Below are 16,638 nucleotides of genomic sequence, written 5' to 3'. Positions count from 1 at the left end.
TTGGTCTTCTCGTTTAGGTTTGGATCTGCAGCAGACTGAACTGGGGGGAACCTGCCTGATTAGGTAGGAAAGGGAACTACTGATAAGTGCAGACCCAGATTTGCGTCTTATGATTTTGTTTCCATCACTCTAGTACAATCTCCATCCTATCTCACATAGACCTTTTTCTGTTTTATTACAAGTGCTGTGTGTGGTACAGGCTTAAGACAAAACTGGCAACCTCAGGTGCATGGTTCCTTTGGGGGCAGTGGACCTGGAATTTCTGTGAGTAGCCGGTGTCGGGGGCTGGATACCACAGGGGAACACTTGGAAGGGACTCGGGGCCTGGGGTGCACCTAGTGTTAATGGGCAGGGTGAAATCAGGGCTGGCCTAGGCTGGAGGAGAGGGCTTGGGTGGCTGACAGGCTGGTGGTGGCAGGGAGCTGACAGCCAGCCACCGAAGGTAACCAGGTGACTCTCAGTCGATGGTTCTCTGGGCCCTTCCACAGAGCTGGTGAGGGGAAATGAAGGAATGAAAGGCGACCCTGGGATGTTCAATGAGCTCAGTCTGCAGAACTACAAGTGTGACACACCCGGGGGGGGGCGGTTGTTATATAAACAGCCAAGTCCAGCCCACTCCCTTGCACACAGGCTCCCCATCCCCACATCCTCCCTCCCAGAGGCATCAGGTCTAGAATTGTGGCTGGAGAGTCGTTCATCAGAGCTCTCTTCAGAAAGAGGGGGCCCTTGCTCCTGCCCTCATTCTGCCATCGTCAGCCTCTCTGAGGTCACTAATGATTTCCCACTTGCTAGGGCAGGCACCAGACAAAGCGGGCTGTGATGGGACCCACTGGAAAATGTGCTGGCCTTATGCTGAATGCCTCAGCCGCTGCTTCTACAAGAGTCCCCAGGAGATGGCGCTGCCACCTGCCCCTCAGGTCTGTCTCATGCCTGTTTCTCCAGACAGCTTGATCTTCTTCAGGCTCTCCTTGACGAGGATGAACTCAGGCCTGTGCTCCTGCTCCCGCTTCAGGGCCAACTCTCGCTCGTACTGCAGAGAAAAGAAAATGCACAGCTCCTGGCTGAACTGATCTGAGGAATGTGATGCCAAAAGACATTTCTGACAAACCCCAAACCAGACTCCATGCAAACCCCAAGGTTTCGAGTTTAGGCTGATGGATGTGTTTTGAGGTGCACATGGGTTGGGATTTGGTTTGAAGTTTTGCTGATGGTTTGGTTTTGGAGTAAGGTCTGCAATGGGATCTGGTTTGAGGATTCACTAGTGGTTAGGATATGGAGCAGGGATTGTTTTGGGATTCGGTTGCAGGTTTGTCTGATGGTTTGCTTGTGGAGTAGATGCTGGATTGAGATCTGGTTTTCAATTTGAGTGTCACCCCTCTAATAGCCCTGGTCTCTGGCTGTTCAAATTCAGCCTCCAGGTGTTGAACCTCCGAGTTCCATGCCTGAGTGAAGCTTTCACTCTTCTCTTCACAAATGTTATGGAGGGTACAGCACGTGGCTATAACCGTGGGGATGTTGTCATCCGCCAGGTCCAGCTTCCTATACAGACAGCACCAACGCCCTTTAAATGGCCAAAAGCACACTCAACAGTCATTCTGCACCGACTCAGCCTGTTGTTGAACCGCTCCTTGCTGCTGTCAAGGCTCCCTGTGTATGGTTTCACGAGCCACGGCATTAAAGGGTAAGCAGGGTCTCCAAGGATCACAATGGGCATTTCAACTTCCCCTACAGTGATCTTCTGGTCTAGAAAGAAAGTCCCATCTTGCAGCTTCCTGAACGGGCCTGTGTTCTGAAAGATGCGTGCGTCATGCACCTTTCCAGACCAGCCTGCGTTAATGTCCATGAAATGCCCACAGTGATCCACAAGCACCTGGAGAATCATAGAGAAATACCTCTTCCGATTTATGTACTCTGAGGCTAGGTGGTCTGGTGCCAGAATTGGAATATGCGTCCCATCTATCACCCCTCCACAGTTAGAGAAACCCAATTGTGCAAAGCCAGCCACAATGTCATACACGTTACCCAGAGTCACAGTTCTTCTGAGCAGGATGCGATGAATGGCCCTGCAAACTTGCATCAACACAATTCCAACGGTCAACTCCAAACTGGTTAGCAACCAATCAGTAGCTGTCTGGAGTTACCAGATTGCAATAGCCACCCGCTCCTCCACCAGCAGGGCAGCTCTCAATCTCGTGTGCTTGCGCTGCAGGGTAGGGGCGAGCTCAGCACACAGTCCCATGAAAGTGGCTTTTCTCATCCGAAAGTTCTGCAGTCACTGCTCATCATCCCAGACTTGCATGACAATGTGATCCCACCACTCAGTGCTTGTTTCCCGAGCCCCAAAGCGGCGTTCCACTGTGGTGAGCATGTCTGTGAATGCCACAAGCAATCTCGTGTCATATGCGTTATGCGAGTCGACATCGTTGGACTCCTCACTGTCAGTTTGTTGCTTAAGGAGTAACTCGACTGCAATTCGTGACATGCCTGCGAGACCCATCAGCATATTCCTCACAAGTTCAGGATCCATTCCCACAGACCGAAAGGGAAGACAGAGTGCGCAGTACAAAAAACGTTGAAAGATGGCTCCAAATGTGGATGGCAACACAGGGATTGCTGGGATGCGAAGCAATGCATCATGAGGCATTGGGACAGGACCCAGAATGCCCTGCACCTCCCTGCCCCCTTCCCACAAGCCACAGCGCCAGAATGGGAAGAGGTGCTCTGTGAGATAGCTGCCCATAATGCACCTCTCCCAATGCTGCTGCAAGTGCCGCAAATGTGGCCACGCCACTGCGCTTGAAGCCGACAGTTTGAACACATGGCAGTGCTTTCCCTGCTGTGCTCTACGAAGGCTGGTTTAACTCAAAGCGCTCTACATCTGCAAGTGTAGCCACGCCCTTACAAAAAGCAATGGAGAGGCAGTGAGACACACACCTAAACCCCTGGGATAAGGATGACAGGATTAAGGAAACATTTGCATCGAAGATGGGACAAGGAAGCATCTCTATTAGCATACAGAATGGAGAACAGAGATTCCAAGGCAAGAACCACATGGAACTCTGGGACCAGAAAAGCAGGGAAGCACTGCATCATGGGGGATCTCTGCTCCAGATGTTAATAAACCCACGCCTGCACACACCCAGCTCAGTAGTTATCAGACCAATTCTAGCAATAAATTCTTTATTGGTATCCAAAACAGTGAAGCTCCCTAATTGGAACACCATCCATAGCCAGGAATGATCAGCTCCCATTGTCTAGCCTGAACAAAACAACTTTGGTATACTCCCTTGAGCCATCAGTTTACCCATAAACAAATCTAGTGTTCTCCCTTGAACCATTGTTCTTTCTCTACAAAAACCCCTACCCATGCTCAAGTAAGTGCTCTGATACCTGGATCTAAAAATCTGCGTCAGTTCCACTGGGACTTCATCTTCTCCTAACTGATCATGCTGGGGGCTCTGCCTGTCTCCAGCACTCCGGACCCTCAGTTACCACCACCCTCTGGGACCCCCGCTCGATTCAAGCTTCATGGAGTGGTGAGAACCCAGCTCTCTGTCTCCCCTCCCCCGCGTGGGTGTTTTGGCTTCCCCATTCGCTCTGCAGCAACGCTCCTTGTACCTAAGCTAAAAGATCTCTGCAGCACCCAAAAATCCTGTGGGGTTTGCTCATCAAGTGGGTTACTCCCAGAACAATTGTAATGTGAAAGTGGGGATAAAGACGTGCTGAACCTGGGACATATGAGGGTAGCAGCTTGGAAGTGCTTCTCAACCCAGTCTGCTGAGTCCAGGGGCATGTGAGGGTGTCAGATTGAAAGTGCTGCTCGACCCAGCCTGCTCAGGCATGCTTTATTCCGGTGCAGTATCCAGGGCCTATGAGGGTGACAGCTTGGCGGTGCTGTTCAACCCAGCCTGCTGCATCCAGGGACATATAAGGGGTCAGCTTGCGAGTGCTGATTGACCCGGTCCTCTCAGGCGTGTGTTTTGTGTGTGTCTGATTCTGGGGCTGGAGTAACCGAGCCCTGGGGAACTGAGGTCCTGCAGGATAGCTCCATTGGGAGGGAACTTACAGTAGGGAGAAGCAGAGCTCTGTATGAGAACACAAGTAACACATGCAGCACATTGATAGAATTACAGAACACACCCCCTCCCAGAAGAGTAACCCTAATAAATTAGCGTACCCCAAAGTAACAGGCAAAGCTGGTAACAAAACCACAAACTGGATTGCAAGCCAACCTAAATTCCACATCTAACCCTAAGTCAAGCTTTGAATCAGTTTCCAAACCAGTCCCTACTGCACACTCGAACCATGAGACAAACCTCTCATGAAATCCCAAACTAACTCCTACTCCACACCCAAACCATCACCAAACCTTGAACCAGACCTGAACCCAACCCCCTACTCCACACATGAATCAGCTGAACCTCAAATTAGATTCCAACCCAAATAAAACTCCACACCAGAACTATCAGCCAAACTTCAATCCAAACTGCAACCCAACCTATACTCCCCACCTGAACCGTCACCCAATCCTCAACCCAACCCCTACTCCCAGCCCAAACTCGAACTGAATCCCACCCCAACTCCTACTCCACATCTGAACCAGTAGCCAAACCTCAAACCTGACAAAACGCAACCCTACTCCACACCCAAATCATGAGCCAAATCTTGAACCAGATCCCAACCCAACACCTACTCAGCACACAAATCATCAGCTAAACCTTGAACCAGATCCAAACTGAACTCTTACTCCACACCCACGCCATCAGCCAGACCTCAAACTGAGTCCCAACACAACCACTGCTTCTCACCCAAAACAGTAGCCAAACCTCGAAGCTGATCCCAACCAAACTTCTCCTGTACAACCAAACTGTCAGCCAAACCTCCAACTAGATTGTAACCCAATCCCTACTTGTAGTGAGCCGGTGTGGCACCCCTCCGTCTCTGACAGGGCCGAGCTCCCTCCAACCCCAGCGTGGGCGGAGCCACCGGGTCCGGGGCCCACCCCTCCGAGGTCACGGCCCCAACCCGGAAGTAAAAGCCCGCCAGCAGAGCTCAGTGGGAGCCAGACCGCCAGAGAGAGCAGACGTCCCAGGCCGAGTTCCCGCTGGGGAGACAGCCGCAGGCCGCCTGCAACTCCCCGTGCCGGTCAAGCCTACCTCTCGCCAGGTATCCCGAGGAGGACTGGCCCAGCCTGCCCCGGACTCGTTACCCCGAGGAGGACTGGCCAAGCCTGCCCCGTGCCAGCTACCCTGAGGAGGACTGGCCAGGCCTGCCCCGGACCAGCTGCCCCGAGGAGGAGGCAAGCCTGCCCCGTGCCAGTTACCCTGGGGGAGAGCTGCCGGACCGGCCCCAAAGCCCCGCACCCGAGGAACCGATGCTCCTGGACTGGCCCGAACCCGGCATCACCAATGAGGTAGGCCCCGAGGGGGAACATGGAAGTAACCCAGGGGTAGCCAACCCCGGTCAGGCGGCAGAGGCCTGTGAGCCGATGTCAGTGTGTTTCGGTCAGGATACCCCACTGACCGGCAGCGGCAGTAACCGCTCCTAGGGCCCCGGGCTGGAACGCAGTGGAGTGGGTGTGTTGGGGTTACTATGCCTGCCTGAGCCAGAGTTCTTCCATGTTTAAACTCTGTCCTTCCATGTTTAACTCTAATCGACCTTAACNAGTTCTTCCATGTTTAAACTCTGTCCTTCCATGTTTAACTCTAATCGACCTTAACAACCAAGGACAGGAATTGGAATGTGTAAATAGCCAGTTAGCAATTACGACCTTGTTCATTTCAGGTACCAAACAATAATGATGAGGTTTGCATGTTTCTAGCTGGGGAAGGGGTAATAAACTAAGGGTAAACAGGACCAAATAACTGTTTAGAGAGAAGTTACTAACAAGCTAGATTTATAGCCCTAGAATGATTTAGTTGCTTAAATGTATAAACCTGCCTTCGGTAGAGAGGGGAGGGGGAGAGAAGGGGGCTTAGTTGTAAAGTGTATAAAGAAGAGATAAACTGTTTTTGCTGGTGTGCTCGATTTGAGACTTGCCTGTCTCCTTGCACCACTTTGAGATCTCAAATAAACTTTGATTGTTTCTCCACCCCGGTATGTTTATTGGCGTGAAGCACTCCGGGCAACGAACCTCACTGTTGCTGTCCTCGGGCCCCTGTGCCGGCAACAGGTGGGCCTGCGTTCCCCCCTGCCACCCCGCACAGGTGGCAGGCTTCCCCCTCACCCAACGCTCAGGTGGGAGCCTGGGCTTACTTTAACTGCTTGTTTGCTCAGCCCCTGCATCCAAGGGCCTGAGCTGTGACTGTTTGTGCCCCGCCCTGACCCAGGGCCTGGGCTCCTGAACTGCTTGTCTGCTCAGCCCCTGCACCAGAGGGCCTGAGCCCCTTAACTGCTTGTTTGCTCAAACCCTGCCCCAAAGGGCTTGAGCTGGGACTGTGTGTGCCCGCCCTGATCCAGGCCTTGGCCTGCTTAAACTGTTAATTAGCGCTCAGCCCCTGCCTAAGGGCCTGAGCTCCTGAACTGTGGGCCACTCAGCCCCTGCGTAAAGGGAACTGAGCTTGGACTGCCTGCACTTTAGTGAGCCGGTGTGGCACCCCTCAGTCTCGGAGGGTAGAACCCCGGCGCAACCCTACTACACTACTCCATACCCGAACTGTCCGCCAAATGTCAAACATGTTCCCAATCACATCACTGCTCCACACCAGAATCATCAGCCAAACCTCAAACCAGATTCCTACCCAATCACTACTCCACACCTGAACTGCCAGCCAAATCCTGAATAGAATCTAAAACTAACCCCTAGTCCACACCCGACCATGAGCCAACACTTAAACTCGATCCAAACCCAACCCCTACTCCAAACAGCCAGAAAAACCTTGAACTGCATCACAACCCCAAACCCGAATCAGTGGCCAAACCTTGAACCTGATCCCCATCCAACACCTATCATACACCCAAGTCATCAGGTAAACCTTGAAAGTCATCCCAACCCAATCCCTATTCCACACCCAAACCGTCCACCAAACCTCAAACTAAATACCAAAACAACCCCTATTCTACAACTGGAACATCAGACAAACCCCAAACCACATCCCAATCCAATCCCTAAGCCACACCCAAACCATCTGCCAAAACTCAAACTGGATCTGCAACCAAACCCCTAATTCTCAACCAAAACATCAGAAAAAAATCCAATTATATCCGAATCCATGTCCTCAGTGGTGAGCTGGAACCGGTTGTTAAATTTAGAAGCCGGTGTAGAACTGGTTCCTAAAGGGGCAGGCGGGTGAGCAAACTCCGCTCCGCAGGCCACATCCAGCCCGCGGGACCGTCCTGCCCGGCCCGCCCGACCTCCCGGCTGGGGAGGCGCCCCCGGCCCCTCCCCCGCTTCCTCCCCCTTGCGGAGACCCAGCACGCTGTGCTGCCGGCACCAGCGCTCTGAGCGGCATGGTAAGGGGGCTGGGGCTGTGAGCTCCAGCAGGCACGCGACATCCTTACACAGCAATTTACTGTAGTAAATCCACTGCCTCCAGAGAAATCTTCTGTTGACCTAGCTGCATCTACAGGTGGGGTCAGGTTGACCTAACTACATTACACGTGGTACAGAATTTTTCACAGCCCTGAGGGATTTAGCTAGGTCAACCTACATTGTAGGTTTAGAGTGTGCGAGACAGAACTTTCACAGGGGCTGGACTTGGACTGTCAGCCAAGCAGCACTACTAAAGATTCTGCTGCTTGGACTGACTGCCCCTAGAGATAAGATGATCACAGGCATCACCATGCTCATGAGCTTCGCAGCTGACTCTCATTTTGACTTAGCTTTCCCCCTTCATGAGTTGTATTCTCCCACTCACACGCACTTCAGCGCCCACTCACGCACCACAGAGCACAGGATGACCCTATAAACTAACGAGGTTGCAGGAGGGGAGACGAGAAAGGGGAAGATTGTTGCTGTTTCTTGCTGGGTGTGAGAGAAGGGCTCTGATCCTGTGGCCACGGGTGCTGGATTAGTGATTGACTGGCTGGCACAGACCTGCTCCAGCATCCGGTGTCGTTTCCTCAGCTCCTCTTCCAGATCCGTCAGAGGCCTCTGTGACTCCTGCTGCTGCTTCAGCTGCTTGAATCTCCTGGTCTCCAGAACCTTCTGGAGCTCTGGTTTGTGTTCTGGCAACAGCCCCCTGTGGAGAGGGATCAAACAGGCTTTACTGAAGTGGGGGGGCTTCCCTGTTTCTTCTGCACCTGCCCTCTCTCACTGCCTCCTTTCTCCCTCTCTCATTCAGTTGCCCACCCTGTTTCCTCCGCTCCCAGGCCCAGTCAGAACCTGCGGGATGCCATGACAGTCCCCCCGGCAGCAGAGCTGGCCTGGTTGTATTCAGGGCCTTGCATTTGCTCTCCTGGGGATAATGTATTCATTTTCCAAGCTCCCTGCCCCCAGGCCTGGCACCATTCTGCTCACGTCCCTGCCCCCGGAGCAACCAGTACAGGACACACGTCCCTCTCAGTGTCCCCTTCCAGCGGACTCTCGGAAGCTGCCCAGGTCTGTGAGGCATCCGTGCTGTCATGGGAGAGACTGACCTCAGGAGTATTCTCAGGGACTCCTGCTCCCGGCCCACTGATCCAGGCCTGCCGAGGGAACCACAGCCCATAACTGGGGACACCAGCGCTGTTTGGCAAATTCAGGCAGACTGCGGGAGGTGCCTGAGGATCAGGAGTGCCAAGGAGCTCCCACATAAAGTAGGAAAGGCCAAGGACCTGGCACTGCCTCATTGCTCCAGCTGGAGTAACTCTTCCCTTGGCCCCATTCCCTCTGGGCACCCAGCAGCATCACTCACCTCCTGTGGCTGAACAGCAGCTCCCGATGGAGCTCCTGGTGGGTTTTGGACTCTCTGACTGGGTTCGGCAGCTTCTTTGGCTCAATGAGGCCATTGTTGCTACCTGCTGCGAGGTAAGTGCCAGGGTCACAGCCCCTGCTGCCTGCCTCTGCAATGCAAAGATGGAGTGAGTGAGGCCAGCCATAGAGGGCACGGACTGGGGTCCCACCATTCCTCACCATGCTCCACTTCCACGTGGGCACCGCAAAGTGTCAGGCCCCTCCCCCTTGGAGGGGAGCACCACAGCCCCCCCCTATTGCTCTCAGATGGCTTACATGTCCAAGTGGAGGGGGATTTCCTCCAAGATCCCTGTGGAAACCAAGCAGCTCCCTGCTGAGCATGGCACCCCCTCCATGGTGGGCTTCTCTCTCGCGGGTCCATGACTGTTCCACTGCAGATAAATATTTCAGCAGTCAGTGGGCCGAGAGAGAGAGAGAATGATTTTGTAGCCCAGTGCTTGGGCACCACCAGGAGGGAGCCCCGAGGTCCAGCCCCCTGCTCCAGTCACCCTTTCATTATTTACCCACCGTGGAACAGCTTCCACAGGAGAGCCTGCAGGAGCCCCTCATCTGACTGTCCCCTCACCCAGTGGTTAGAGCATGCTCCTGGTGGGGGGGAGACCACTGCACAAAGCCTCTCTCCCCTTGGGCAGAGCTGGGGGGTTGATCCTGGGTCCCCATCCCCGAGACGTGTTCTATCTCCTGGGCTGCCAGTCAGCAGGCGGGCTGCACAACCCCCTCCTCCACTAGCCATTCGGTGTGGAGTGAGAAGGCCCCTAACTCAGTCCCACCAGGGACACCTTAGCTACTTACGCCACCTGGCTCCAGTAGCAGCTTCCCATTGGCCGATCACTAGGAGAGCGAGGCACCTCCCTGCAGCCCCGACTCGGGTGCCTATCTCAGGGGGGAGGGGCTTGGCACACTCCTGGCGTTGGCATCTCCCATTGGCTAGTTCAGGGGCTCCCCATTCAGCACACTGCCTTCTGACCAGACTAGGCCAGAGACAGGGACCCAGATGACACCAGCACCTCTATTTGCTCTGACTAAATCCCAAATACCATCTGGGATGTCAATCTGCCATTGCCTGCCCCGCCCCCACCTCCCCGTGTGTGATCTTTGCCTTCCCCACCTTATTTCTTCTCTTTCCCCTAGCTAGAGACATGAAGGGTAACAAGAAAACATTCTACAAATACACTAGAAGCAAGAGGAAGACCAAGGACAGGGTGGGCCTGTTACTCAATGGGGGAGGGATAATAACAGAAAATGTGGAAATGGCAGAGCTGCTTCATGACTTTTTTGTTTTGGTTTTCACCAAGAAGCTTGATGATGATTGGACGTTTATGTGAATGTTTACAGTGAATGCCAGTGAAAATGAGGTAGGATCAGAGGCTAAAAGAGAGAAAGAACATGTTAAAAATTACTTAGACAAGTTAGATGTCTTCAAGTCACCAGGGTCTGATGAAATGCATTCTAGAATACTCAAGGAGCCAGGGCCGGCTCCACGTTTTCTGCCGCCCCAAGCGGCGGCAAAAAAAAAAAAAAAGGCGCCACAGCAGCATGATCGCGCCGCTCCACTCTTCGGCGGCAGGTCCTTCACTCCGAGAGGGACTGAGGGACCCACCGCCAAATTGCCACCGAAGACCCGAACGTGCCGCCCCAATAGCGGCCGGAGTGCCGCCCATTGGTATTGGCTGCCCCAAGCACCTGCTTCTTTAGCTGGTGCCTGGAGCCGGTGCTGCAAGGAGCTGACTAGCCAATGAGGGTCTGGCTGGAGAATCTTGCCTACATGCTCGGGGTTCTACTGATCGCCATATTTGGGGTCGGGAAGGAATTTTCCTCCAGGGTAGATTGGCAAAGACCCTGGAGGTTTTTCGCCTTCCTCCGCAGCATGGGGCAGGGGTCGCTAGCTGGAGGACTCTCTGCTAATTGAAGTCTCTAAACCACAGGATTTGGGGACTTCAACAGCAGAGTCAAGGGAAAGGATTGGGACGGCTTTGTGGCCTGCATCATGCGGGAGGTCAGACTAGATGATCATAATGGTCCCTTCTGACCTTAAAGTCTATGAGTCTATGAGACTGAGGAGATAGCTGAGCCATTAGCGATTATCTTTGAAAAGTCATGGAAGACAGGAGAGATCCCAGAGGACTGGAAAAGGGTAAATCTAGTGCCCATCTATAAAAAGGGAAATAAGGACAACCTGGGGAATTACAGATCACTCAGCTTAACTTCTGTACCTGGAAAGATAATGGAGCAAATTAAACATCAATTTGCAAACATCTAGAAGATAATAAGGTGATAAGTAACAGTCAGCATGGATTGGTCAAGAACAAATCATGTCAAACCAACCTGACAGCTTTCTTTGACAGGGTAACAAGCCTTGTGGATAGGGGAGAATCGGTAGACATGATATATCTTGACTTTAGTAAAGCTTTTGATACTGTCTCACATGACCTTCTCATAAACAAACTAGGGAAATGCAACCTAGATGGTGCTACTATAAGGTGGGTGCACAACTGGTTAGAAAACCATTCCCAGAGAGTAGTTATCAGTGGTTCACAGTCATGCTGGAAGGGCACATTGAGTGGGTCTGCAGGAATTGGTACTGGGTCTGGTTCTGTTCAGTATCTTTATCAGTGATTCAGATAATGGCATAGAGAGTACACTTATAAAGTTTGCAGACAATATCAAGCTGGGAGGGGTTGCAAGTGCTTTGGAGGATAGGATTAAAATTCAAAATGATCTGGACAAACTGGAGAAATGGTCTGAAGTAAATAGGATGAAATTCAATAAGGACAAATGCAAAGTATTCCATTTAGGAAGGAACAATCAGTTGCACATACACAAAATGGGCAATGACTGCCTAGGAAGAAGTACTGCGGAAAGGGATCTGGGGGTCATAGTGGACCATAAGCTAAATATGAGTCAACAGTGTAATGCTGTTGCAAAAAAAGCGAACATCATTCTGGGATGTATAAGCAGGAGTATTGTAAGCAAGACATGAGAAATAATTCTTCTGCTCTACTCTGCTCTGACTAGGCCTCAACTGGAGTATTGTGTCCAGCTCTGGGCACTACATTTCAGAAAAGATGTGGACAAATTGGAGAAAGTCCAGAGAAGAGCAACAAAAATGATTAAAGGTCTAAAAAACATGACCTATGAGGGAAGATTGAAAAAAAATGGGTTTGTTTAGTCTGGAAAAGAGAAGACAGAGGGGACATGATAACAGTTTTCAAGTACATAAAAGGTTGTTACAAGGAGGTGGGAGAAGAATTGTTCTTAACCTCTGAGGATAAGACAAGAAGCAATGGGCTTAAATTGCAGCAAGGGTAGTTTAGGTTGGACATTAGGAAAAACTTCCTAACTGTCAGAGTGGTTAAGCACTGGAATAAGTTGCCTAGGGAGGTGGTGGAATCTCCATAATTGGAGATTTTTAAGAGCAAAGTTAGACAAACACCTGTCATGGATGGTCTAGATAATACTTAGTCCTGCCATGAGTGCAGGGGCCTGGACTAGATGACCTCTCGAGGTCACTTCCAGTCCTATGATTCTTTCCTCTCTCTCTCCTTTTACCTTTCTATAATGAGAGTCTGGCTCAACTGGCCAAGACGTATATTTTACACCACTGCTGTGAGCCTGTGAGCAGAAAGAGGCAATGCCCTAAACAGCCCGATGCTGGCACAAGTTGCCAGGTCTCAGTGGGTATGTCTACACTGCAATTAGATACCAGCGGCTGGCCTGTGCCAGCTGACTTGGGCTCAGGCTGAGGGCTGTTTAAGTGGAGCATAGATATTCACGCTCAGACTGGAACCCAGGCTCTAGGACCCTGCGAGGTGGGAGGGTCCCAGAGTTCAGACTGCAGCCTAAGCCTGAATGTCTATGGCCTTGGCTACACTGGCGCTGTACAGCGCTGCAACTTGCTGCACTCAGGGGTGTGAAAATGCCCCCACCCCCCCAGTGCAGCGAATACAGCGCTGTAAAGCGCCAGTGTAATCAGAGCCTGCAGCACTGCACGCTCACTCGCAGCGCTGCAAGCTACTCCCCTCGGAGAGGTGGAGTACATACAGCACTGCGAGAGCTCTCTCGCAGCGCTGGTGGTGCGACTACACTCATGCTTGAAGTCCCGAGTGTAGCCAAGGCCTATGCTGCAAATAAACAGCCCCTTAACCCCAGCCCGAGTCAGCTGGCACAGGCCAGCCGCAGGTGTGTAATTGCAGTGTTCGTGTAGACGTAGCCAGAGTGGCTGATCAGAGCGTGTGCTGGGCCTGGGTTTTCCCAACACTGTTGTAGCAAGTAAGGCCTTGGCTACACTTGGGAAGCATGAGTGTAGTCGCGCCGCTGTATGTACTCCACCTCTCCAAGGGGAATAGCTTGCAGCGCTGCGAGCGAGCGTGCAGCGCTGCAGGCACTGATAACACTGGCGCTTTACAGCGCTGCACTCACTGCGCTTGGAGGGGGGGGGGCGTTTTCACACCCCTGAGCGCAACAAGTTGCAGCGCTGTACAGCGCCAGTGTAGCCAAGGCCTGAGAGTCAACCCCAGAGACAGAAGCTACATTTCCTCTCCTGGCGGTTCTGTTCTCCTCTCTTGTGGGTGTGTGTGGGGCTGGGTTTGTCTGCTAGGGAACAGGATCAGACTTTAACAACCACAGCAAAGACAGCTCCAGCCCAGCCCAGCTAACTTCTGCTCTTTGCCCCAAATGGATAATTAATACCAGCTCTGATACCATCTAAAATTGTCAAAGGGTGGCTTCTGTCTAAAGACTCTCCAGCTAAAGGCAGTGAGGGTGGTGTTACAATACTTTACATTGCAAATGATTTATCTGTCTTCCCTGTAGCTTTATTAAAGAGTTAAAAGATGTTTAATGGTTGAATGCCACAGGTGCTGAGCAGGCTGAGGTCTCTGTATACTAAACCCCAAACCCGGCTTACCAGCCCTGTCACTGTGCAACATGTTAACACCTTCGGCTCTTTGAACTCACTGATTCCATCTAAATTAATGAAATAGCTTCCCCCCCTAAAATAGCCAATAGTCTGTTATTAGGGCACTCACCCAGGAGGGAGAAGACCAGGATGTGAGGCTCGACTCTGAATCAGGCAGAGTGGGGATTCAAACCTGGGTCTCCCACAGCCCAGGGCGTGCTCTGAGCCTGGGGTAGATGGAGACCATGTCTGCAGTGAGATTTTTTGCAAGAAAGGGCTGACCTGGCGTAGGCACTAGACAAAGGGGAGGGATAGGTCAGTGGTTTGAGCATTGGCCTGCTAAACTCAGAGTTGTGAGTTCAATCCTTGAGGGGGGCCATTTAGGGATCTGGGGCAAAATCAGTACTTGGTCCTGCTAGTGAAGGCAGGGGACTGGACTCAATGACCTTTCAAGGTCCCTTCCAGTTCTATAAGATAGGTATATCTCCATATATTATAAGGGTCCATGTAGGGTGACCAGCTAGCAAGTGTAAAAAAATCAGGACACGGGGTGGGGAGTAATAGGAGCCTATATAAGAAAAAGCCCCCAAAAGCGGGACTGTCCCTATAAAAGCGGGACATCTGGTCACCCTAGGTTTGTGGCTGTGACTCCCAAGTGGAGCAAAGCACTTCCCTCTAGCCTGAAGTCCCTTTGAGGGGCAGGGCTTGGGTCACACCCCTGTCTTCTGCCTCTCACCATGGCTGGCTCAGGCAGCTCTCTGCTCAACACTCTGGTTTCCATGAATCCCACTCTCAGGGAATGTCCACACTAGAAACTTAAGTCAACTTATGTTAGGTCATCTTACAACCACCGTAGTAATTACTGCAGTGATGCATGTCCACTCTACCCTCCTTCTGTCGGTGGTGCACATGCTCACCAGACGCGCTTCCACTGACTGAAGAGGGGCAGTGTCAGGGGCTGAGAGCCTGGGCTCTCAGCTCTGTACACAGCCCCACCCTCTCGGCTCCCTGCGGCGATCGGGGAGCCTCCGGGCAGCAGCTGGGCTGGGAGCAGGGAGCCCAGGGGGTCTAGCTGGAGCCCCCCACCTGCCCAGGGGTGACAGCTGGAGTTGTGAGCCAGGCTTTGGGAGCCATGGGAACTGACAAGAATGACAGCCAACAGCTGATGTCAGTAACCCGCAGGATCTACACAGACCCTGTGTCACCCTAACTACATCGACATAAGCTCTACGCCCCTCATGGAGGTGGAGTTATTATGTCAGTGTAGTAGGGCATTTACTACAACCTTGCTCCTGCTATTGCATGTTTACTGCCATCACTAGTTTCTGATCCATGACAGAAGTTTACCCCCCCCCCTCTCTCTCTCACACACACACACACACACACACACACACAACTTCCCTCACAAGAAGCTGTGAACTGTTTTGTCGAACACTTTTTGAAAGTTCAAATGAATTACATCACCTGGCTGTCCTTTATCTCCTATTTTGTTGACACATGGTATTTTAATGGGTTAGCAAAGCATGACTTTCTTTTGTAGAAGCCGGTTGGTATCATGACCAGCTAGGTGTTTTAACATTCTATTCTTAACTTAATGTTTCGACCAGTACATGACACTGAACTAAACGTTAACTGATCTGTAATTCCCTCTGTCACCTGTAGCACCTGTTTTAAATATTAACAGCTCATAACTATTTGTGATCTCAGGGTGTTTCAGATAACTGAGGCTTGGCTAACAAGGCTGTGTAGTGTTTGGTATTCACAGGATACGTGGGACTGTACCTATGACCTATGTGCAGATATATACATTGGAAAATGTGTCCTTAAATGGTCTCTCTATTCTCCTACATCTGGCCAATATGGAGAAACCAGGACCCAGATTTCTCAGAGCGCCTTGTGATTTGGGATGCCTCGTTTTTGGTGTGCCTAGCTTGAGTCACTGATTGCCCACCCTCTAACAATCAGGCCTCTGTAGAGTGTCTCATGGGGGGAGCCCCAAATCTCTAGTCATGTCCTACAATCTCGGTCCAGAGCAGACAATAAGGCTGAGGGCAGGAGGGAAAGTAACTTAAAGGACTTACCGGTAGGCAGGGCGGCTGGGCTCCTGAGCAGGGTGGCTGACTCCCTCAGCCAGCCCTTCAGCACTGCCCAGCCCATGCCGCCTGGGACTACGGCAGCGATTTAAAGGGCCCGGGGCTCCGGCCACTGCCAGGAGCCCCGGGCCCTTTTAAATTACCGGGCCACAGGGAAGCTGCCCCTTTCCCCCCCACCCCATCAGTGGCCCTACCGGCATGGTGCTTAAAGTGCTGCCATGGCAGCGCTTTAACATCAGCTGTGTACCGGCCCGTACCAGCGGCCACTTTCTTACCGGTACGCTTTATTTTCACCTCTGGCTGGGGGGACTGCAGGGACAGGTTAGCAAGGTTGGCAGCCCTTTGAAAAGGGGAGCCCGAGAGACTGCTCTCAGCTGGGGGCCACACAGCTTCTCCATGCAGTGGGAATGAGCCCCTCATCAGTGGCCCATGAGAAAACTTGCTGGCATGGAAAGAGGCAAAACTCAATCCCATGCCCAGTCCCATCCCCAAAACAATTGGCTCTCCTGGGTTCTCATTCCCTGGGCAGCAGGGCCTCCCTGCTCTCTACTCCAGGAGAAGGGACTCATACCTGGGCTCACGCTGCTCTGCTGGGCTTTGAAGTCACCCTGGAAAATGAAAAGTTTGTGTTCAGAGACAGGACAAAAAAAAGCACATGAAATAAAAATGCATTCCTGCCCCAAGGGCAAGGCTGGGCCTGGGTCCTACGAACCTAGGCTATGCTGCTGTGACCCAGTGCGTGGAGTCCTGCCCAG

General features: G+C 52.2%; 1 protein-coding gene across 1 annotated transcript; it reads right to left on the bottom strand.

Moving 5' to 3' along the window:
• Window positions 1-880: 880 nt before the first annotated feature.
• Window positions 881-15,947, bottom strand: LOC117876583 (protein FAM107B-like). Its single transcript, XM_034768835.1, has 5 exons — window positions 15,872-15,947; window positions 8,835-8,982; window positions 8,036-8,180; window positions 7,530-7,562; window positions 881-1,000 (listed from the first exon to the last, which is right to left on the bottom strand). The coding sequence occupies exons 1-5, from the start codon at window positions 15,945-15,947 to the stop codon at window positions 914-916; spliced, it is 489 nt and encodes a 162-aa protein (XP_034624726.1). The 3' UTR covers window positions 881-913.
• Window positions 15,948-16,638: the final 691 nt, after the last annotated feature.

Source organism: Trachemys scripta, chromosome 4 (genome assembly GCF_013100865.1).
Source record: "Trachemys scripta elegans isolate TJP31775 chromosome 4, CAS_Tse_1.0, whole genome shotgun sequence".
NCBI classification, from domain to species: Eukaryota; Metazoa; Chordata; order Testudines; family Emydidae; genus Trachemys; species Trachemys scripta.
Note: the sequence above shows the minus strand (reverse complement) of the source record. Positions and strands in the feature narration are given on the sequence as shown.

Bases quoted from the DNA above. Each gene is read 5' to 3' on its own strand.
- LOC117876583 (XM_034768835.1), bottom strand. From the start codon at position 15,947: ATGGGCTGGGCAGTGCTGAAGGGCTGGCTGAGGGAGTCAGCCACCCTG. The intron at 8,181-8,834 runs GTGAGTGATGCT...CCCTCTCCACAG, and splicing joins CTGCTGTTCAGCCACAGGAG to GGGGCTGTTGCCAGAACACA. The intron at 1,001-7,529 runs GCAGTGGATTTA...CTGAAGCGGGAG, and splicing joins AACAGAAGATTTCTCTGGAG to CAGGAGCACAGGCCTGAGTT.